Consider the following 24,228-nt stretch of genomic DNA (forward strand, 5'->3'; position numbering starts at 1 on the left):
TGTCTAATATCCAAATATTTGTTGCCAACAGGAACAGTACGATTTATTGGACTTTACCCTTTTTTCTGGCATTTTGTCAAGTAAACTTTTGCCCTGTGGTGATGGTGCCATCCATTTTTTTCTACTTATCCGGGGTCAGGTCGCTCTCCTCAACAACACATTCCAGCTCCGCCTGAGGTGTTCCAAGGCTAGATTGGCTATGTAGTCCCTTCAGCGGGTTCTGGGTTTGGAAAACCTCCAAAGGAAGCCGCCCATAGGGCATCCTAATCAGATGCCCGAACCGCCTCAACTGGTTCCTTTCGACACAACGGAGCAGCAGCTCTACTTCGAGCTCCCTCCGGATGTCCGAGGTCAAAGGCTGAGCCCGGCCATCCTGCGGAGGAAGCTCTTTTTGGCCTGCTTGTATCTGTGACCGCATTCTTTAGGTCACCACCCAAAGCTCATGACCACAGGTGTGGGTTGGAACGTAGATGGTCTGGAAAATTGAGAGCTTTCCCTTCCGGCTCAGCCACAACAGTCCGGTATAACGTCCGCAATACTGCCGATGAACGCTCGTGTAGCAGACCTTGAGATACTTGAACTTCTCTTAGGGCATCAACCTACTCCCAACTCGGAGGAAGCATTCCACTGTTTTCCAGCAGAGAACCATGGCCTCATACTTGGAGGTGCTGAGTGATAGAAGTGAAGTCTGTTGATGGAAGTACACATAAAGAATTTAAATCTTCTGTTGTTTCACATTTGATTTGATATGATCAGTAAAATAGTTCTCAATGGATTGGCGGACTATTGTAGTCTGATGAATTAAAGAAACTTTAAACCAGTTTTTCTTCAGGCCGGTTGCTCCAAAGCAAATGAAGCTTTGTCCAGAGTTATCTTACAGTTGAATGGGAAATACATTTGATACTTTTCAAATCAATCTGCACTTGCAAATGTATTTCCATGCAACTCTGATGACAATAATAAAAGCACTGTGATGAATTGCATCACTGAAGTGATTTTCTGCAAATTGATTTTTTTATACCAAAGCGGAAACAAATGGCAGCCCGCAAGGCGAGAAGACACTCCAGAAAACATCTGAAACACGACGACACGGTTTGAAAAACGGTCACCCGTAACATAAAGTGTACATGATTTATAGTAAAACAATAAAAACACTTGATGATCCTTCCCGCCTCGAGGAACAGATGTCTAACGACTTAGTGCACAGAGAGTTATTTCATTTTTCTGCCTCTGAACCCACGATAGACCCTTTTCACGACAGACATTTTGACTCGTCAAAGCAGGTGTTCGTTTCATTTGGTGTCGAGGTATGGAGTCCTGGAACTGGCTCATCTGGAAGTCAAAATATCTGCCGTGCAAAGGGTCTATTGTAGCCTTTATTTGTGGCAGGGCTTGGCTTCGGTTCGCCTCCTCGTGTCAGCCAGTCACGTCCGCAGAATCGTGTTTCATGAGCTTGATCTTGCACCAGAGAGAAATTTGTCCCTTTATTTGCCCGTCATTAAATCGAGGAAATTGCTGCACCTGGGTTACTGGCCATTATATCTGCACTTTTGTAATTCTAATCATTTGCATGCCGTACTTTGGTTAACGCTGCACGCGCACAGGTGGCACAAAACGGCGCCTGCAGATGGTTGTCGGGCTCTGCATGGAAAAGACCGCTTCAACGGCGGACCGTCTACAAACGCAGGTGCGACCGGTCACATCAATAATAGCTGCGTTCCATTTAGGTGTGCCTGGTTTTGTGACAGGAACGGAGCCTTCATTAATGGCACTGGCAACACCTGGGACTTGAAGCCAGTGAACTTTACGTTGCATGACTGTCCAGTACAGCGCGTCTAACCCTAAAAGTTAGTCACACCTGTAGCTCCTTTTTCCATACATCCATACGTTATACCTTTTTCATGCAGCGTCCCTTTGCACGGAGGCTCCGTACGTCTTCTCTAAAAACTCACGGAAAAACTCACCGTCTCTGTGAATTTACATGACGCAAGAAGCTTTATTTTGATGCTTGTTTTTGCCGTCTTGATCATAGTGAATGTTTAATGCGCTCTTATTTATTCCCATAAATTCCCTGATTCTCTGTGTGTGTGAGAGACTGCACCCATACATTTGCTTGTGTGAACTAGCAGCAGTGGCAGTCTGGGCTTGGAGATAGGGTTGAGAGAGATGCAGTAACATTTATTTTAGAGGTGCACACTGTTTCTTCCAGCCCTGCATAGAGAGAGGGAGGGAGTAGGGGTGGATGTAGAGAGATTAAATTCAGGATAGCATAAACACAGACGTGCCTGTTAAACAACCCAACTGAATCAACAACCATGTGAAGAAGCACGCTCAGAAGTTCTCCTGTAACAAGCACAAGCATCAGTTTCATCTTTAGCTGAAATCAAACGCATGCTCGTCTCATTTCCTGCACTGTTTGGATGTGATGTTGTTTTCAGCTCTGTGTTCTGCTCAGGCACGCACACCTCGCGAGGTAAAGCGACTAGATTAAAGCGCTGTCAGTCTTAGTAGCCCATTGGTCGACCTGTAGCAGCAGCTTAAAGAAATATTCTTCGACATTTTCACCCTCACCCTGACCAGCTGCTGTAATATCAAAGTGAGTCAATCAAGTCTCAAGTATAGAAAGATTTATGATCTGCTCTACGTGGTTGGTCTTCCAGTAAAGCTGCTTATCTGACACCAAATCATGTGTTTTACATGCTGCTTTGAATAATAGGAACAGATACGATCTGTCCGTCTGTTTGTGTTGGTGCACTGTGTAAATATGTAAATATGACAGGAGACGTTTCCTTTTATGAGCTGGATTCAACAACAAACAACTATTTTAGTAAGTTTTTATTAAGCCGTCACCCACAGGTTTGCGAAGAGCCATTGTGGAGCTTGGCAGCGCTCCTGCCTGATCTAAAAACGGGTGAAGATGTGGAGCGTTGGTGGAGCAGAGGCATGCTAAATGAAGCCTGGGTGCTCAGACAAGCCATCTGTAACGACACCCACTTGCCAATCAAAGCGTCCACGCTCTTAATCCTGCATAACTTTAAGCCTTAATATAATGTGAACAGGTGAGTTGTATATAAATTCACCCTCAGTACAGTTGTCATGAACGGGGAAATTAGCTACAGAGACCAAAACTGTTTTTTGTACCAGGCTGTAAACATGTTTATTTCTGCTGTGAAACATGGGGACTTATGGAGACTGACTCACTTCTGGAGCCAGCCTCAAGTGGACGTTTGAGGAACTGCAGATTTAGGTGCTCCTGCATGGATTATAATCATGAAACCTGGACTTTTTTCCTCTAATCGTACCATAGGAATCTATAATTGTGGCATCTCTAAGCTCAATAGCAAGAAGTGACGCTGTTAAAACTACAACTCAGAATTGCTTTCATCTATTTTCGATACTGACTCGTCTGCAGCCAGCCTCTCGTGGACGTTTTTGGCCAGTGGTCGTCGACCCAAAGCAGGAGGGAGGATTTCATCCGTGAAGAGCTGATCATTCTTTGCCGTCACAGTGTGACAGATGGCCGCTAAAACCAATCTGATGAATCTGAATGACTTTTTCATAGATTCATTTTTAATGTTCAGACATCTGATTCACCTTCAAAGTGATTTTTTTTTTTTTGTGAAGTTTGCTCTAACGCTGTGTGAAAAATCAATCGTGGCCCGCGGAGCGCTTCCAATCATCCTCAGAGCGAGCGTCTCCCTTCTGTCTCTCTTCTTCTTCTTCTTCTGTTTTCTACATCATTATTACTGCTTCTGTTAACGTCACATCACTGCTTCACACATCGGCGTGTGCGTATGTTTTCAACATGACGACATATGAAATATTTTCCACCGTCTTATCGACGTCCCTTTTTTTTGCCACCGGGCTGTTCTTCTTCTCTCCGTCTTTATCTTCCTCTCATTGAGATGGCAGCGAGTGAAGCAGTCAAGCATCATCTGCACTTCAACACACACACACACTGGGGATGCTGCTTTGGCAGGCAGTGTGTGTGTGTGTGTGTGTGTGTGTGTGTGTGTGTGTGTGTGTGTGTGTGTGTGTGTGTGTGTGTGTGTGTGTGGTCTAAATGCTGGTCTGATGCCCTTATCTGCCCAACAACCATATTGTCACCTAACAGCCCTCTTTCTTTCCCACACACACACACACACACACACACACACACACACCTCTGTTACAAGCATGTTAGTCCCAAGTGTTTCCCCTGAGACGAGCTTTGGTTTCAGCTTCACTAACACCACAGCAGCCTCTGGGGGAACCCTCACACACACACACACACACACACACACACACACACACACACACACACACACCTCCCTCACCCTCTTGTTTCACACACATTCTCTCAGTTACAGATTAAGATTAAGACACCTCGGAGCAAACGGGGTCATTACCCCCAGATCTTTGCACACCAGTTAATGATTTACCATCATGGCTTTGTGTGTGTGTGTGTGTGTGTACACACACTGAATCAATGCCAGCATTTCATCTTAGGGGACCTTGCTTGGACGTTCATCGGCGCTCATCTCTGGTAACATACCACGACGTTTGACTTCATGTCAGTGAAACGCTGTTTGTCACGCTGCGCATTCAGCAGCTGTCAGACTTGGAAGGAGCTCGCAGAGCTCTGCTTTGTTTTGTGGGAAACTTCTTGTACATTTGAGAAGGTGTCCTAAATTTCAAGTTCCAGGCGTCAGTGTCGTTTTTGTTTTTGTTTTTAAAGGTGCAGTGTGTCAGATTTATGGAACCTAATATGCATAACTGGTTTCTTCAGTCTCCGTTTTGCCCGCCAGACTTTGTTAACTTTCTCAGATTCTGTCACTTTTCTGGTTTATGTGCTTCTAAATATGTAAATATGTACGTAGTTAACTTGGCTCTTCTTTCCTTTCATTTCCTGCAGAAATTGGATGCAGGGTGCTGAAATGCCTGATGCAAAAATGTGAAATGAGCTGAAAACACAAGTAAAAAAAAAACATCAAAGTTGAACTGTAAGAATTCAAAAACTGAAAAAGATTTAAAAAAGTTGAATTCAAGTTTAATAGTACAAAGTCTTTGGCACAGTTTAAAGTTAGAATGAAGTCTGCAGCTTAACGTATGCAGAAGAAGTGAAGGTTTGTAGAAAGTGTTGAAGGTTGTGCCATTCATTTGAATATTTAAAAAAATATGAATGAGTAAAATAAGAGCACGGCCGGACGCTTTCACAGCTTCAGACTCTGTCGTTCCTCCTTCGTGCTCGGACTGAGACGGGATCAGCAGCACAAGATGCAGCTGTGTTATTTTTGTTTTTTGAGACACTCAACAGTGAAGTTGTTTAAATATTTTGATGATGATGCGGAGCGGCTAAAGTCTCCCTCAGATGTTCCATTAGTTTGAGATCTGAGTCTGTCTTTATTGAACTGCTTAAAGTGAAGCAGGAGGAAGATGAAAGTGCGAATCCTTCACTTTTATTCCAACTCACACACTTCAGAATAAACTATGTGTATCAAATGTCTTTTCAATTAAAAATGCTCTTAAATGTAAGAGGTCTCTGAAGTCACAATACGTCATGTGAAGATTTCAGAGCTCAGAGCTGCTGTTGGCTCTAAATACACATAAATACATTTTCCTCTTTTCCCCGTTATCGTCTTTGTTCCGTGATGGACCGTGCTCGTCGGCGGCAGCAGCAGAATTTTCTCCATGCTCCACTTTTGCTTTATCTTTGTTTCCATTTCTTCAGTTTCCTTTTATTACAGCCGTATTTATGTATTAATAAAGAACCGTATTGTTAATGCTGCATGTAGACAAATAATAATTGAGTCTTTAGCGGTGGCAGTGTACCTCTCAGAAGTTTGATAAAAGGCCTTTGTGACTGAAGGACGTAGTGAAGCACTCACATCGCTTTTATAACTCAGTTCATCTTCCCACTGTCATTGGTTTAGTTTGGTTTCTTCTCTTTCGCTGTTTCTCTGCAACAAGTGGCCGAGTCTGAGCATACAGGGAGACACCAACCTGTCTGAAGGCTGTCGGTTTCTTTATGAGTTTGAAGTAGACAGTGAGTGAGTTTAATATTGTAGATACAGAGCTACACTGTAAAAAAACCCAAACACAAATCCTGAAATGTAATTTTTTTGGGCAGAAAATCACATTTTACAGTAATTTTCTAGGTTATTTTTTTATTTTTATGCCTAAATATGTAAAATTACTGATATTATGCCAATAATTATAAAAATAATAATGTTATTTCTCTTTCTTGTACAAAGGAATTATATAAAAATCTTGTAAAATGACCAAAAAAAATTTTCTTTTAAATTTTAAGGTAAATATCACTTAATTTATAAAAAAAATATAGATTTTCTCTGCAAAACCTTGACTGCAAATGTCAAAAAATAACGGTTTTTAGACATGATTTTACATAAACGACGTGTTTTTGTGTCGTCGCTCAGATGTCTTTATCGATTTCAGTCACGTGTTTTTGTGTCGTCGCTCAGATGTCTTTATCGATTTCAGTCATAGGGGATCAAACAGTGGTGTGTTTTGATGTTGAAGTTGAGGTTTTCTGACTTTCTGGCCTGCGTGTTTCTTTTTTAAAATCAGTTTTTGTTCCTCTCTGATGTTCAGACACTTCTTTGGAAAGAACAAATTTTAATCTGCATGTTGAGGTTTTTATCCCCTGCTGCTACGTGTTAGCCTGTTGCTGCTGACAGGAAACCGTTGTAGGTGTGTGTGTGCTTAAGATCCTCATGTTAGATTGGACTTGTTGGTGCCCCAGAAAGCCGTTGCACCTTAAACACAGAGCCAATTAGCACGGAGCTATTGTGCGTCTGAAATAGCTTCAGCGACCGGGTCCTAATAACAGCAGTCAGCCTCGAAAATCCTGAGCGGTTAATCCAATTAGAGTAAACACGTAGGGATCCTGAGCATTAAATCCAATAACAGTTAACGCACAGGAATGTGTAGTAGTGAGAGCTACACATTTACATACTGAATTAGAGAACTGCACCTAATAATTATTCATTCTGGAAACACTAGCCCGCTTCCAGACTTCTAAATTTCCATCCATATCTCAGATTTTGAGAGATTCGTTGCTAATAAGTCTTAGCCACAGACTGTGTAAGATTTGGACGTCACCTGCAATGGCACACACCTGTCAATCAAAGTGCCCAGTGTTAATCCTGCATAACTTTAAGCCTTAATATAATGTGAACAGGTGAGTTGTATATAAATTCACCCTCAGTACAGTTGTCATGAACGGGGAAATTAGCTACAGAGACCAAAACTGTTTTTTGTACCAGGCTGTAAACATGTTTATTTCTGCTGTGAAACATGGGGACTTATGGAGACTGACTCACTTCTGGAGCCAGGCTCAAGTGGACGTTAGAGGAACTGCAGTTTTTGGCATTTGAAGCTTTGGCTTCACTTAACGGCACAAAGGTTTCCGCTTGGTCTTAAAATCCCGTTCTGCTTGTTTTTCCTCACGTCTTCATCTTCTCGTCACGACTGTCGCTGTTAGTCAACATTATATAAGCCGGCCCTACTACCTACCTGTTAACCTGTTAACCTACCTGTTAACCGTCTTTCTCTAGTTCAGATGAGGAGGCAGTTTATCTTGACTCAAGCAAAGCTCCGTCCTTTCTGTCCATCATAGGAGTCCCACTATCTTTGCAAGTCGCAGGAATTTTTCTATTTCGTGCGACAGAAATCTCATCAACGCTTTCATTCTGCCGTTGTGTATCACTGCAGCACACCTTCTCACAGCTTCATTAGCAGTAACTGCCGGTGTCTGTAAACTTAAATGGCTCCATTCTAACTGTGCAACAGCCTGAAGGCGACGTGGCTGCTTGAAACGAGACGTCGCTTACAGCTTCCCCTGCAGAAAACAAGCTAAACAGGTAAATTCACTCTGACTGATCGCAGGTGGCAACATCGGGCTGCTCTTTAAATGCAGAATATAAACACAAATTATAAAGTGCATGTTTAAAATGACCGTATGTTTATGTGTATAAAGACCTTTCACACTCACACACAGGCAGGTTCATCGAGTCCTCGAGCAGCTGCGCTGAGGTTGACATGACTGACATTCCACCAGCGCTGTTGAAACTGGAAGGACCACGTCGTTTGGCGACATCAGGGAATTTCATTTAAACAACATTGTAATTACAATTTTTAAACCAATGAAAACAGCTGTTTTTAACACTTACGTAACAGCGTTTTCTCGTCGTTTGCACAGACTCTGAATCGGCTTTCGACTTCCTCTCATGTCGAGCGTTCGAGCACATATCTGTACCGTGACGTGCATATAGGAGCGGTAATTAGCAGGCTCGCTAGCTTTAATTAGTGGGTTTAAATGGAGGAAAGCTATCAGCTAGCTGTCCTTTTGATGTGTGTGTGGGAGACGTTATGCAAATGAAGTGGCTTTTGTTCTGTGTTTTTTGTGTGTGCATGTTTAAAGCAAGGGCATGGAGCAGCGTTTCAGATGTCACCAGTTATCCACCTGTCTGAGAGGGTTCAACCAAAGCTAAAGCAACTCAAGTGTCTTTGAACAACAGCGAGGAGATGCAGGTGGATGAGGAGAGGTAGCTGTGCTAATTACCCCTCCTCTCCCTCTCTGTCGTGCATGGTATGGCATATTCCCTTATGTGTTGCAATCTAATAACCAGTTGTTCTGGAAAAACATGAAATCAGAGTCTATTCATGCAGCCGGCTCTCCAGCTCGCACGATATAACCTGCTGAAGACCATTTTTTGATTGAAGCGTTGTCAGTCGTGCTCACAATGTGAATAAAAGAGTAAACTCCCGGGAGAATCGCGGCGACGCGCGGGCATTTATTCCTCTTTTCTAGCGTTCAGGGTTTGTTATTCAGCACCTGCACGGCTCCTGTGGTCGCGTCTTCTGTGCTGTTTTTTAAAAGTGCTTTGAATTGATATCTTTTTCCTTTGTGCCTCCTGCAGAAATATTCGCTGCCGCTTCTTGACATCTTTATCAGTTTGTCCTGGCATTTAAAGTGCTGTCAGGATTGTTCACTGTACAATTTCAGTTAAAGTGCATCTGAAGTATGTCCTCCTTTACGCTGTATTGTTATATAAAGAGAGCGATTGTTGCTTGCAGACGCCTACTGGTGGTTTTTGGTGCGCACGACAACTATAAAAACAGTTATCGTCAAAAATTTAACAAAGATCAACACTGATTATTGTTAATATCATTTATGGAGCAAAAATACCTCACATTTTCAACTTCACAGCTTCCTTTGTGTTAGATTAAGTTGCTTTTCTCCTTTTTTCTATAATTATATATTGAATTTTTGCGGCTTTGGATTATTGAAAGTACAAAATAAGCAATTTAAAGACGCTGTCTTGGCTCTAAGAAGCATTTTTCTAACATTTTATACACTAGATTATAAATCGAAAAAAAAGGAGAAACAGATTAATTGATGACGAAAACGGTTTGTAGTTGTAGTTAACAGCACCACCATGGAGCATAGAGATGCCACGATTATAAACAACAAGCCTTAAAACTGCAGTTCCTCTTGTCGTCCACATGAGGCTGGCTCCAGAAGTGAGTCAGTCTCCATAAGTCCCCATGTTCAAATGTCACAACTTCACAGCAGAAATAAACATGTTTACAGCCTGGTACAAAAAACAGTTTTGGTCTCTGTAGCTAATTTCCCCGTTCATGACAACTGTACTGAGGGTGAATTTATATACAGCTCACCTGTTCACATTATATTAAGGCTTAAAGTTATGCAGGATTAAGAGCGTGGACGCTTTGATTGACAGGTAGGTGTCGTTACAGACGTCTTTGCAGATTTTTTAGATTAGCTGGCCGGCAGAAGAAGCCACGATGTTTTGAGCATTAAACTTTAGAGCTGTGCTTTGTTTTTCACTGTTACTTCATTGTTTTAAATGACAGAAACACTCGGTGTTGTTGTTGATGTTTGAAACTGCAGTTAGTAATAGTGAACTCGGTCAATCGCTGCGTCCCTCGGGCAAAAAAAGAAACCAAAGTGTACGTCCTCCTCTGGATGGTAGTTGTAATATAGTGCAGCCTTTTACCGTGTGGGTATTAAAGCACTCATTCATATTTTATTGAACCTCACTTCAGCTCCTCCTGCTTGTGTACATCCAAGTCGTAAACGACTACACACTAACTGAGCGACGCGCTGACCTGCCGAGCTCGCGTGTGCCTGCTCGTCAACTCATCACAGTTAGTCGTCGTTATTCTCCTCGCTGCGTAACAGTGAGTCAGCAGCAGTCAGAGAGTAAAACACATGCAAACTACTACTACACACACGCGTTTATACACTTGCAACAGGATAGGGGTCCTCGGGTTGTTGTACAGTAATGTGATCCCCTGGGAGACATCAGCTCAGGCTGTGCATCGGCTTCATATATCTGTCTGGTGTGTGCTACATTCAGGTGCACAGAGCTGGCATTGTGGTGCATGTAGCAGGTATTCACCCCGTATACAGAATGCTATAGGTAGGTAACAAAAGAGAGGACCCCTATGTGTGCACAGACTCTTGGTTTTAGTGAGTCTAATCCAGGTGCAGGTTTCAGAAAGCCCGGGGACGGTGAGCTCGGAGCTGGAGCCACGTCTGAGACCCAAACGAGTGTCTGGGTGTTAGATTGGAAACTTAGTGTTCACGCTGCTATCGAGCCTCCAGCCAGCACCAGATTAAAATAAGATGAAACTCCAACCATTCCTGCTGGGTGCAGTGGGCGGGCTTCAGCAGCAGATAATGGGGCTCGGCACAGGCAAATGTTCCCTTTTTTTTTCCACGGGGAACCGAGAGATGTTTGGGTTTAGTTTTTTTTAGCAGGGGTGAGACAATCAATCTGCCGACTATCATAATTAGCTGACAGGCGCTTTGAATGGGTCGTTTGCCACCTGATGCACAGAATAACATCATTAAGTCGACCCCTGTTTCTCTGAGTGACTCAGGCTGTGCAGCTGCTTTGCTGCTGAATAAAAAAAATACTAATAGGCAAACAAACAATTTAAGGTGGTGTGTTTTCTTAGTGTCTGTTCAGAACATGTTGACAGATGTCGAGCTTAAATTGTGAGAATTTGTCGTTTGACATCTTGCCCACGAGTTTCTGTTCAGTCCATCAACTCCTCTTTAATTTGTAGCTGCTTCAGAGGAGGTGAATGGAGTTGTATCATTTATCTGATGGATAACAGTGACGGGTGGATTCAAGAGCTGCCATGAGTTGAATTTATATAGATCACTCTTAACTCCGGGATAAATATTGTGAAGAATACTGATGGAGATTGATGATTGTCTCCGATTCTTTGCTGACTGATGGCGAAACCACGCTGCGCAAGCAAGATGGATCCGACTTCAAACCCCTACCGGGCTGTTGCAGAAGCATTATGCCCGCCAGATTTTGTTAACGTCATTTTTCTGCTTTATGTGCTTCTAAATATGTAAATATTCTACGTGGTTAAATAGTTTTAAGATCTGCACAGGGTGTTTTATTTTGAAAACCAACCAGATTCTCTATGGTGTTCCTGTGTCTGACTTCCTTTCAGCTCGAGCTGCTCTGTGCAGATGAACACGGTTTGAAACGTTGACTGTTACTGTACCAACAGTGATGACTCAGCAGCACATCATCAATTAACTGATCAGTTGATTGACAAAAATATATAAATAAATTACTGGTTAAGTGATTTATTTTAGGTGAAAGCTCGCGTTTCAAATATGAACAGTTGCTCAATTTCTTTGTCTTAAATGATATTAAACTGAATAATTTAAAGTTTTGGACTGTTGGTCAGTGAAAACAAGAAATTAAAGTATGTCAGCTTCTGCTTTAGGAAAATGTGGTGCTGGTTTTTATTGCACGTTTAAAAATATTAAATGATTCATTGATTGATCCAGAAAATCATCGTAGTACAGAAACAGTTTCTATGACTCGTTTGTCCCCATGAAGACTTTATCACAGTACCTTAGAAAATAAAGGGATCCTCATTAAAATGTGTGTTTATTAAAAAAAAATACACTTACAGACAAATCTGTCACGATAATATGACTCTCAAATATCAGCCTTGAAAATCCAGTTTTCTTCAGGCTCTAAACAAACCTTCCATTGTATGAAGATGACTTAATTCTCCTGATGATTGTCCTCTTTAACACTCCTCATTTGTCATCCTCTCTCCTCTCCTTCCTCCTTCCTCCTCCTCCTCCTCCTCCTCCTCCTCCTCCTCCTCCTCCTCTTCCTCCCTGTCCAGATGATGAAACATGCGTGGGACAGCTACAGCTGGGCCTGGGGTTCCAATGAGCTTAGGCCGTCTCCAAGCAAGGCCACTCCAGCAATCTATTTGGTGAGTGTGAAACCACACACACACACACACACACACACACACAACACACACACACACACACCAACAACCCAACCACACACACACACACACACACACACACACACACACAGAAACACACACGATTGATCTGTCGTCCCTGCCACCGGCGGCCTTGGCCTTTAGATTAGCAGCCAAATTGGCCGTCAGTTTGAGCCATCCGTCTACGGAAGCCTCTAAATGTCAACTTCATCATGTATTTATATTCTGTTTGCGCCACTCGCCAGTTGTTTGGCGTCCGCGCTGCTGATGAGCGTCATCTCATCCTTCCGTTTCACATGTTATTTCTCCCTGATGAATCTTCAATTCTCCGTCTGTCACACACACACACACACACAGCACGCTGCTCGATGACCGCGGGGCTTCGTTGGTAAATATAACGTGGTTGTGTTTGTTGCGTGCAGCAGAAGCCAAATTAAACTGGGATAATGTTTCTGTTTTAAGTCTCCGCGTTTTTATTCGGCTCCGAGATCGTTGGCTTCAAAGCAGGACTCCGCCAACGTGAATCTAAAGCGACGAGGATCCCACGGATCTGTTATGACAGCACACGTGCCAACACAACTCATTAAAACTCCAATGCCACGATCACATTTAATCCGTGTTTGGTTTTCTTCTCATTGTGTGAAGAGATAAAGTCACCAGGGACCTGATGTTTCTCTGGCTCTGCAGAGGAGGTGACACGATACAATAAAAGAAACGCTTCGTGTTTACGGAGGCCGCGTTCCAGCCGTGTATTTGCAGGTGCTTGGTGTGTACGCTGAGTGTTTGTACACATAATGAATACTGTAATTTATTCTGACTGATTGGATTAATAAGAACGGGAATTGGATTTTTAATTTCTTAAGATCTCTCTCTCTCTCTTTCTCTCTCTCTCTTGACCTAATTAAAATCTCGGTGAGAATATTTGTTTGGATACCTTCAGCTCCAGGTGTGCATGTTTGTGTATCAGTGGGTGGTGTGTGTGTGACAGTTTAGAGCGATCTCCTGAGAGATGTGTGTGAAAGGGTTAGCTGTGTCTGCTCTGCTGATAAGACCGATCCCTTGATGCCAAATACTCACTTTATCTGGTTTCAAGTTTCCCGTCTCACCCTCTTATGTCAAGGTGCAACTATTCATGTTAGATTCTTCTTAACAATATATTTCCATCAAGATAACTTCAGGAAAACAGACAATTAATAAAGGGATTAACGTGAACAGCTGAGTGGGAGGACGTAGAAAAATGGGAATACTGTTTAAACTTAATGAAATTGATTATTTTTAGCCTGCAGGCAGCAGAAAAAAGCTGTAAACACATCACTTACACCATTAAAGTTAACTTGTTAGCAAAGAGTAACCTGTTTACACATCCAGCTTTTTTTTCCAGATTTTATTTGAGGTAATTCTCCCTACATGAGGTTTTTCAGTGCAGACCGCTTCCCGCTGTGGCTGACACCTGGGTTGAGGAGAGTGGTGAGAGTTGTGGGCAAAAAAAAAACCCCAAAACAATGACCTGAAAGAGGCTAAAATGTCATTCAGAGCTGAGCAATACTCTGTGTGTGTATCTGAACCACAAACAACCCATTTCACAGCACACATACTAATCCCATTCATAAATGATTCATTACAAAATAGATTAACGCCGCTTTAAAGAACATTTCAGTAAATTATCCTTTAGTGATTTTATTTTATTTATTCATTTTAAACCAAAGGGACACACTGAAATATAAAGAGACATGTGAACCACCACACCACTTACCTGTGTTCACTTTAGCATGCATTGTGTAATTAGCAGGGTTGAGGGGCGGTCGGTAGCGTAGTGGGTTAAGCGGCCGCCCCGTGTGTAGAGGCTATAGTCCTCGCTGCAGCTGGCCCCGGTTCGAATCCCGCATCGGACGGCTAATTTACTGCGTGTCACTCCCCCTCTCTCTGCCCCCTGCTTCCTGTCTATCTTCAGCTGTACTATCACTAAATGCATAAAAAGCCAAAAAAAAAAATCTTTAAACATTAGTAGTGTTGAGTAAGCACTGCTAAAATGAGTATCTGGTATGGATAATGAACTTTTTACAAGCAAAATGTGTCATATCCATTCAATAAAACAACAAATAGAACAACTTTTATGAGAGAACTTGTTCTGGAAACAGTTTTCTTACTATTATAATCAAATACATTCCTCGGTAGGTAGGTAGGTAGGTAGGTAGGTAGGTAGGTAGGTAGGTAGGTAGGTAGGTAGGTAGGTAGGTAGATGGTGATAAAGCTATACTATATATATCACTAAATTAGACTGTACAAGATGATTGACAGTCACAGCATTGTACAGAGGTAGTGAAAACTGAATCACGACTGTGTATGAAGCTGTTTTCCTCTCTGAAGCTTCGTTTCTGAGGCTGTGAGTAGTTTTCTAATAAATATAGCAACTTCTGATCACTCCATGTCAATTTCAGGCTCCAATTAACATCTTCTGGTCAATCCCGCCCACATCAGGATATAAATAATTCAGCTGACTGAACAGATACAGATGAAGATAATGATGTACTCGCTCATCGCTAGTAATTAGATCGCTGAAGCTGACCTCCACGGCCTGCGATTGGCCGTGACTGACGGAGTTTTCTTTCTGATTATAGTGATCCTACGTGAGTCCTTCCTGCAGGTATCTTCACTGCATAAAAACACAAAGAGCAGACTTCATGAGTTATTTTTGAACATCAAACCTCGGGAGGTGTTGCATCATTAGAAGAACAGAGTTTGCACGATTTGTGTCAAGGTACTCGAGCTGAGCTGTTGATTTTGTTCTGTTGCTGCGTCTGTTTCTGTAAAACTATCAAATAACGGCGGTGACAGGATGACAGCACTCGGAGCGTAAATATGTATGTAGGGAGTTACAAGTGAAACATGAAGCCGCACGCTTAGGTCAAGCCTGTTTTGTTCAATTTAAGCGCTGAGATGACTCTTCAGATCCAGAGAGACGATTTGAAGCTTCATCTGTCAATAAAAGGATTGTCAGACCACTGGGGATATATTTTTTGGTATATTTATGGAAATATTCTGAAGACGGGATGACTTTGCTGTCAGTCTGCATCTTAGTGTCTCAGTTTTCAGCTCGTGGAGTTAAAAGTCTGATTGAAACACATCCAGTAACTCAGTCACACGTAACAGACTTCGCCTTCGGGAACATGCCAAAACCTCGACTAAGTCTATTCTGTTACACAGCGCTGAAAGATTTACAGGCTCGTTTTTAATGATTGCCTTCTTATGTTTAATGAGGAAATTCAATCAGCTTTGTGTGAATTCCATGCACTGTTTCATTACCGGAATTTGTCATACGTAAACGCAGGACGAGAGGAGAGGAAAGCAACTGTGGGAATACTAATTGTTAGATTAGTCTCTGCGTTAGTCTTTCTCTATGTTTCTCTCTCTCTTTCCATCCTTCATGTCTGAACTCTAGAAAAGTAAATAGGTTTTAGTTGACTGCTCCAGCAGACCCACTTCCATCAGTAAATAAGACAGCTTCGCCTCAGGGCCTTGTCACAGCTGTTTCCAAGTCCTATAGAACAAGATGTATGACGATAATATTAGCCTGACGCCACTTTCCGTACCTGAGGCTATTTCCACCGATACGCAGTAACTTTAAGATTGCTGCTTCGAACCAGCCTGGAGAATCGGAAAATTAAAAACTTTTCCAGCTGTTGTAAGAAGGTTCACAATGCACTTTCCAAATAATAAATCAAACGAACATGATACATATTATTGCAAAAACTCTGTCAAACTTTGTAAAAAGTTTGAGAACCACTTCACTCATGTTCCCCTTCAGAAGCCCAAAATAAACTCATTAAAATTACAGTGGAAATAAGCAACATATTCAGTTTCAGGAGAGTTAAATGTATCTGCTATGTTCTTATCTATTTTATTTAGCTGTTCCTCGACACTCTGGCTTTGAAATTGCAACTTTAGGTTACAAATATGCTTCTTTTTAAGATCTCCAAGCTTGAACTCATGATTATTTTGATAACTGGTTAAGCTGATGGTCAGTTAATCAATGTATTCAGTCACGAGAATGTCAGAAAAATGTCCATCAGAGTCATCTAAAGCTCAAGTCAAAACCTTCATAGAGTTCAAAACTTAAAGATGTTCAGTTCTCATCTCCAGAACAAGTTTCAGCTCTAAAAAAAAACTCTTCAATCATAGTTTGTACTTCACTGTGTTGGATTCTTCAGAAATATAAAGTTTTGACAACTTGACAGATGAGGACTCAGATTCTTAAGATGTAAAAACAGGTTGACTGGTCTGAGAACAGTTTTTAAAGGAGTAAAAGATTAAACACACATCTGCTCCTTCTAGAGCTGTTAAATAGAAGAAGGCTGCAGACTGGGTGGGTCCTTTTTGTGGAGGGAGGTTGAATCTGTCCCCTCTGTGGTCTTTTCCCTGAAGAAGGACAAGTCTTCGCCCTCAGACGCCAGCTGTGCTGTCAGCTGTTTGCCTTTTTTTTCGTGTTCTTGGCTGCACATTGCACCAATTTAGGTTTTTATGCACTGTAATGTTTACTGTATTTTTGGGTTTGTAGTAAATATTTTACAACATTTTTCAGCCACTAAATACTTGAAGACACTTAGCGCTCGACTTTTAACTGACAAACATTACCAGAAAACGCTCTTCATGTCAGCCCCTCAGATGCTAAATTTATGGACCATTTATGGAAATGCAAGAAAAACTCAACAAGAGAAGAAACCCTAGAGTTTTCCTTGCATTTCCTTTTAAATATGGCTGCAAACAGTGATTATTTTCTTAATTTTTCTATTCATTAAATGTCAGTGAAACAGTGAAAAGTTTCATAATGTAGCATCTTCAAATTGCCTGTCACAACTCAAAACATTTGAGCATTCACGCACATATTTCAGTCAGTCAGCTTGTCGATAGAGTACTTCTGCTTCTTTCATTCACCATGGACAAAATATTCATAAAACTCGTATCCATGCACCCAAGCACGTCAGTGCCGATGATGAAAATCCTGAATTCTTTCCCAGGGTGGGAATTTACCAGCAGAAATAGATCTTACCAAAATGTTGGCAGGCGGCTATGTTTATCTTCTCAACCAACTACTTTGGCAGACGACCAATGGTTTTGGCTCTTTTATCAAACCGTATTACAAAATGTGTTTTTTCCAACCCAAACATTTAAATAGCAAAGAGATGGTGGTGATACAGTCTGGGGCTAATCTTGTATTATTCACAGTTCACAGTACGTGTTTAAGAGCTCTGCCCATTCATGTAGCTGTGTGCTCAAGATGTGGAGTGCTGTACTTAAGTAAACTTAGCGTTGGACACGTTGTTTAGAAGGTCAAGATGCTTGATTAAGTGACTCTGGATGTGTTGCAATAGCAAATGAGAGCAAACAAAAACTGAAGGAAAAGTTCAGTTCATTTCAGTTGAGTAGAGCAGCTGATCACACCTTGAAGTGGCTCAGCTGCTGCAGCAGAAGCAACAATAAAACAATAAAAAAAAATGCCATAGGGATCTTTTTCTTATTGCTTTTTGTTATGGTTATTGTTGTGGTTGAAATTACCTCATTTACAGATTTGGATGATCAGTTCAAAGGCCCTGAAAACGAATGTTCTCAATCGTTTTACAGCTAACGTTGTTGGCCCACATGAACGCAGTGTTTGATACCAAAGTCTGAACAGTTTTTGGTGATTTCACATGAGAGAATTCTGCAGTTTTTCTTGCTTTCCTTACTGGTTCAAAGGAGGACTTGTGGGGAAAAAGGGGATGTCAGATACTTGCCCACCAATCTGAGCACATGTGATGACAGCAGACTTATTCAAAGATAAGCTGAATTTTCGAACTCTTAGTAACTCTTTGTAACAGCAAAGGATGTTGATTGTTGCTTATTTAGGTTGGAATATTTCATGTTATAAAGACAGTGGAAACAAAGTTGTAACATATTTTGACATAAGTTTGTCACGGTGAGCGTCTTGGTTTGGACCCCGACCTTCAAACCTTTCTGCGTGGAGTTTGCATGTTCTCCCCGTGTCTGCGTGGGTTCTCCGGCTTCCTCCCACAGTCCAAAGACATGCAGGTTAATCGGTGACTCTAAAACAGTTTGTCATTTGTTTTATTAAACTGGTGAATCTTCCTGGGTTACTTCCTGCCATTTGGGTGTACAAGGGCACACCCTTGTGCTGAAGACCCTGAAGCTCGCCCAAAGCCAGCTGGGGATAGGCTCACAACTTATATGATGAACTCAAAAAGAGAGTTGATAAGTGTCATCCAGCTTCAGTATTGGCGACCAAGTATGAACTACTTTTAAATCAAACTGACATTCAAAAACCTAACAGCGTAGACGAGATTAAAATGAAGTGGCATATTGCGATAATTGAATTGCACATTGATTGGGTAACTGAAGGGCAGCCTGATTGCTGCTTCATCCAAAGTCTGGAACAGCTTTTAATCAGGGTGCAACAGTTTCAGTCACAAAGAATATTTCACCCTGAACGTTGAGCGTTCGCCTTCTTGTCGACACGGCCCTATAAATACAGTTTGTGCAGCTCACATATGATCTGTCTAGTTAAGTCGAGGCTCACTGGTAGTTACATTTTAGATTCAATGTCAATAACATTGCACAGAGGTGATTGATTAATTTAATAAATGTGTGCAGTGTTTACTGTCTCAACGCCCTGTAACTATACGCTGCTTCTTGGCAGAAGTGTGTGATGAGGTAATGCTTGGATTTCATCCTCCTTGTCCTTATCTGCTTCCTTTGTTGCTTCTAATTATGGTTCAAGGACAGTATTAGTTTATAGTAAGGCAAGATTTAGGTACAACAGAACGTCTTCCCGTCCCCGGAGAGTCTGTAGATTCATTCATTTTTTGCTAAAATTAAATGTACCTAGAGGCGATGATGGCATCTATCTCTCCTGGCCTGTCGTTTCCAATCCCGCTTCCCATCTTTTAGCCCTCAACCCAGCTGTCTATAACAAGCACACTGCTATTGAGACTCACCCACAAGAACAAGTACACATTGTCAAGGTACATCGCCCTGTTTCTGTTTTCAGAACGGGTCAAATCCTGTCTTGACTTTGTACTTTGCTGACAGTCACATACTATTCTTTTGTGGCTTCAAGGAGAAACCATAACCTGCTGAATAGAAATGGTAGAAAAGAACCTGCTGGAAGTGAAAATGACAGATGAGTTTCTAAAATTCCTCTTTTCTAATTGTAAGATTTTATATTTGAGGAATATATCTTGCACAGGAGTCCTAAAACTGTTCAAGTCTAACGTTAGCTGTCCTTATGAACTCCTGTCAGAACCACTGAGGGCTTTTTCCCACCCAGATCTCCCAGACCAGTAAATGTTAAATGTCCCCTGGAAGATGAATTATCACCTTGTTAAGTTCTCCACATCATCAGGAGGCCATTTGGAGCTCACTGCCAGTAAATTGTCAACCCAGCCTTAAGCTGTACCCTGACTTCTGTTGGACATTATAGAATTTAATTTAATCTCAAACCTATTATAAGACAATGAGCCAGAGGTAGAGTTTGTACCCAGGTTTCCTCATGGAGTCCAGTTGACACTGGCAATTGAAGGAAAGTTCTCTAACACAGTCCTCTAAGAACATGCAGGAGACTGTTGTCTAAATCAATGAACGCATTACTCCAAATGTCATGGATAATCTGGCTCTCACCCTCTTTAGCTTATTGCAGGTACAGATTCTTTTCTCCTCAACTCTCTGGAAAGATTTCTCACACTGCAACGAACAGAATTTGTATTTGGATAATTTGGATTAACATGTTAAATTAGTTTCTTTTTGAGAAGTTTGATTTTCCTCTCTCTACCCAAAGTCCACAGCAAAAGAAAGCCATGATGGATCAAGTGTGATTGTGAAATTCAAGGTTCATTTATTCTTCACTGCACAACACAAGTTCTGCTACACACAAAACAAAAACAAACTTTCTTTCTGTGGTGAAATGTGAAGGATCACATGGAAGTATCGTTTGACTGAAGAAATACTACTTGGTACTGATACCCAGCCCTAATGCGTATGACTCATAGGTTCAATGTGTGTTATGTAACAAGTAATAGGATTACTATTTCAGTGAGTAATATGAGTCATTAATTCTGTTTTCCCCATCACTTAGCCAACATCCGACAGGACATATGCTCGATCTTGTCAGTGTCTGGTCTGGTTTTAGTTTGAAGAGGTCTATAGCCAGGACTGATGGCACGAATAAGTCCAGTTTCGAAATTCTCAGAAATATTCCCAAGAACATGACCTCAACGGTAGAATTTCTGTTCAGAGTCAGCTTAATGTGGTTAGTGCATCCTCTCTTGTTCGGGCATGTCAACTCCAAAAAGGAAAGCACCATCATACAGGCTTTTCTTGTCTCTAGATTTTACCGTACTGTAGTTTCTCCAATGTATCCGTCTGTGGCGTTTCCTGTCTGTGTGGTTTCCTGACTGTTCCTCTTTAATTGACACTGTTGACAAGTCACTGGTTGTGCGTCAGAAAAACAGCCAAACAAGTTAAAGGTTAAAACGTAGGCTTTGTTTGCCCGGGCTTGCCTCTCATTCTAGCCGAGCGCCAGAACTGGAAGGCACTCATGTGTTCACCCAACCAAAAAAACTCCCCGTGGGGTTTGTGTGTACTTTGTGTGTGTTTCTGCTGTCTAAAATAAACACATTTGACTGGGCCACAGCACATTAAAGGTCACTACTGATGTCTCCTGTTGCAGTCAAAAGGAGAAAAAAGGCAGAATTTTTAGGTTGTTTGCCATCGAGCTCAGTGTGACCTGGACTGAGTTATGACAGAATGAGTGTATCTGTAAAACTGAGATGCCATCTGTCTTGTTGGTCTAAATTGTGGGCTGAGACTTTTAAATCAGACTACTGTGAAAATATATATCCTGCACATAACTTAGATATGCGATACAAGCCAAGGGATGACACATACTAGTTTACATAAACGTTAATCATAATATTAGAGCTAGACTGATAAATCTGTGCAGCTCATATATTGGCTTTTTCCAAATACTGTATATAAATATCAGGGTCCTCCAATAAATAACACAAAATGAAATAAGAAAGTAAACTACCTCCTCCACATTGGAGGACGTAGTTTAAAAACGTGGGAATGACTGCAGCCGCGTGGAAGCGGTTCAGTTACGGAAGATCAGATGTTTAACAAACCGTGGTAATACGTATGAAATATAAGAAGACTAAAAGGGGGCAATACAACAAGCAAAAACATCCCGAGGAGAGCGATAAATCCTGTGAGGAAAGCTCGACAGCTGTTGTTCTGAAAAATACTTTTCACATTGTCAAGAATATCTATCTATCTCAATCACAGAAACACCTTGAAATATCACAATGTTATTTAAGAGCCAGAAACAACGTTAAACAATGTTTCAGTGACGCAGTTTCATTGCCCTCAGACAGTTTATTCTTAAACTAATCAATCATAATCATAAAAATCAACAACTGAACAACTCCTCTCACCTCCTGCTTGAGACTCAGGAGGCCTTAAACAGCTCCTACAACAACAAACTGCCACAGGTCCTTCATTCCAACAGCTGTCAGACTCTTTAACACCAGCATGACTTCATGACTTTTTCTACAGATTTATAATTAATGAGTAATTTCTAATCAACCTTGTGTATACGAGCTGCTGTGATGTGTGACTTTCCCCGATGCGGGATCATTGAAGTCCATCTAATCCAATCCTATCTGTCACAACATAGTACCTGAGTCAGCACAGATAGCTTTTTTGGTTTCAGGCAGTAACAGTTTACAACACACTGGTATTTGGTAATTGGTGGGATTGCTGGAAGCAGTGGTAGATTATAGGGTTAAACCACCAACCCAGAGTTCCCAAGTTGGGTCCAGCCAAGGACTTTTGTTGTTCTTCCTCGTTTCCCGCGTTTCTCGACAGTCCCACATCGTAAAAAGGAAACGGATTATGCCGTTGTGTTGCACTGGGACAGTGATGCTTTTATCGTAACAGAAACTTGGTGGAAACTTGACATGGATGGTATGAAAAATCTGTGTATTTGTATTATTGGCTGCATTTACCATGGAGATTATCAGCTTGTGGTATAAAAATGGAATAAAAAATGGTGCAGCCAATTCTTAATCATTACACAATTCAGTCATCTTAAAAAAAGAAAATGACATACTGTTTGTGCTGCCCTGAGCTCCAGACTTGACCCTTTCGTATCTAATAGTCCATGATCTATGATGTATCGAGGTGGATTCATTAGATACGATGATAAATAATAATGCGCTCTGCACTTTAATGCATATTTTCCAGCCTTCTCCCCTCTGCTTCTTAGGATTAGTTGATTCACATTATACTCAGACAGCCTGTTAAGACTTTGGTTATTTGCAGGACAGCTGGATGGATCTGTAGCTACGGGCAATGTGAAGAAGCAAAAGGCCCGTGTCTCTCCTGAGACACTCGGGCTTTGCAGTGGAGGTTATCTGCTTGGCCCTGCCTGCAGTGCTTTAAAGGCCGTCAGCTGAATGAATGGCAGGCTTTGCCACAGATGCTGCCAGGTTTTTGTGATGGCCTCTCTTCTTTATGTTGTTTCTCCCCCTTCCTGTCTCCTGTGGCCTTTCCTCCGTGCCCGTCTTATCAATGGCTTTTCTGCTCCTTGTCCCTCGGAGTGATGCTGTATCACTTTACTTCAGCGACAACAGGAACCCCCAGACGGACTAAAAGCAGAGCCAAAGCCTTCTTTTATATATTACACTTGACCTTGAGGCGAGTAGTTCACCTGTGGGAGCTCAGCCTTTGTGTTTGCATGCATACAGGTACATTTTGTCACTTTTTAAATCCACTCTTGCACCCTACTATTTTATTACCGCTCCATCAAGAGGCTTTTGTCCATCAAACACACTTTGTTCTGTGAGTGTAGAGTTGGATTGAGTCCTTGAGTCCAAGCTTTCTGCCAGAAACTGATTTGAGTTGTTGGTTTAAATCCAGCACAGATGTCTATTTAAACACGGCCTATTATACCATCAATTACAACACCATTAAATGTCTCCCAGCTGCCTTTTCCGCAAGTTAATTCTGACTTTATTTACAGTAGAGATGAGTGCACGACTACGTCGAGTTTACCCTGAAGTCAGTCTCAATGAGCTCTTCTGTACATCCCGTAATACTCCTCATTTTCACCTCTTTAAGTTTGACTTGAGTGTTTCTGTGGTTAAAGTTTTAAAGGCCGACTCAGGAGAGGAAAAGGGTTGTGGCTTAAAGAGAATGTCTATTAGAGAGAATGAAGAAACAGAGCTGCACAAGCTTAATCTTCTCCTTTGGACTCAGCATAATGGCAGCATTCCTCTTTTTCTTCCCTCCTCTTTATCTCTGAGCTGTAATGAAAACAGCAATGCAGATACTTTCTCTTCCAGTTGCTTTTGCTTCAACCAACATCTCGCAACAGTCATGCCAGCACTTAGAAAAGAAAGAAAATCTGCAGTTAAAAGTGAAGTTTGCACAGATCTATTGGCAGAAATGGAATATGATAAGAATCATTATATTTTTATTACCCCAGAATGAGACTTTTATGTCTACAGAGTTTCAAGACCACTGTAGTTTCTCCTTTTATGCTTGAAACTAGAGCGTGTTGTGAGTTGTATTCAGTTCACTAAATGGCACTAAATTCTACTCACTGGACCTTTTTTAAAAATCAGAACAACTAATAACAAACACACAAGACATACAGAGTTATCCAGGTCCAAAAGCCAAAGGACGGGACTGTGCGATTCAACCAGAATATCGTAATATTCTGTCTAATTCATTATCGTGTCTTTGGTTACCTTTGTACTGTGTTGTTGGCTGCATGTAGCATCATTGCCTACAGACAGTAAAGTCTTAAAAAGTTTATGATCTCAGGAAAAAGACATCTTTCTTATTACAGTTTACAGTCTTTGTAGC

At 41.6% G+C, this 24,228-nt stretch overlaps 1 protein-coding gene across 1 annotated transcript in view; it reads left to right on the forward strand.

Moving 5' to 3' along the window:
• Positions 1-24,228, forward strand: part of man1a1 (mannosidase, alpha, class 1A, member 1) — a 131,758-nt gene that overhangs the window by 23,959 nt on the left and 83,571 nt on the right. Inside the window, 2 exon segments of the mRNA XM_019268758.2 lie at positions 12,199-12,256; positions 12,259-12,291. Of these exon segments, the coding sequence (XP_019124303.2) occupies positions 12,199-12,256; positions 12,259-12,291 (91 nt within the window).

This window comes from Larimichthys crocea, chromosome XI (assembly GCF_000972845.2).
Source record: "Larimichthys crocea isolate SSNF chromosome XI, L_crocea_2.0, whole genome shotgun sequence".
Lineage (NCBI taxonomy): Eukaryota > Metazoa > Chordata > Actinopteri > Sciaenidae > Larimichthys > Larimichthys crocea.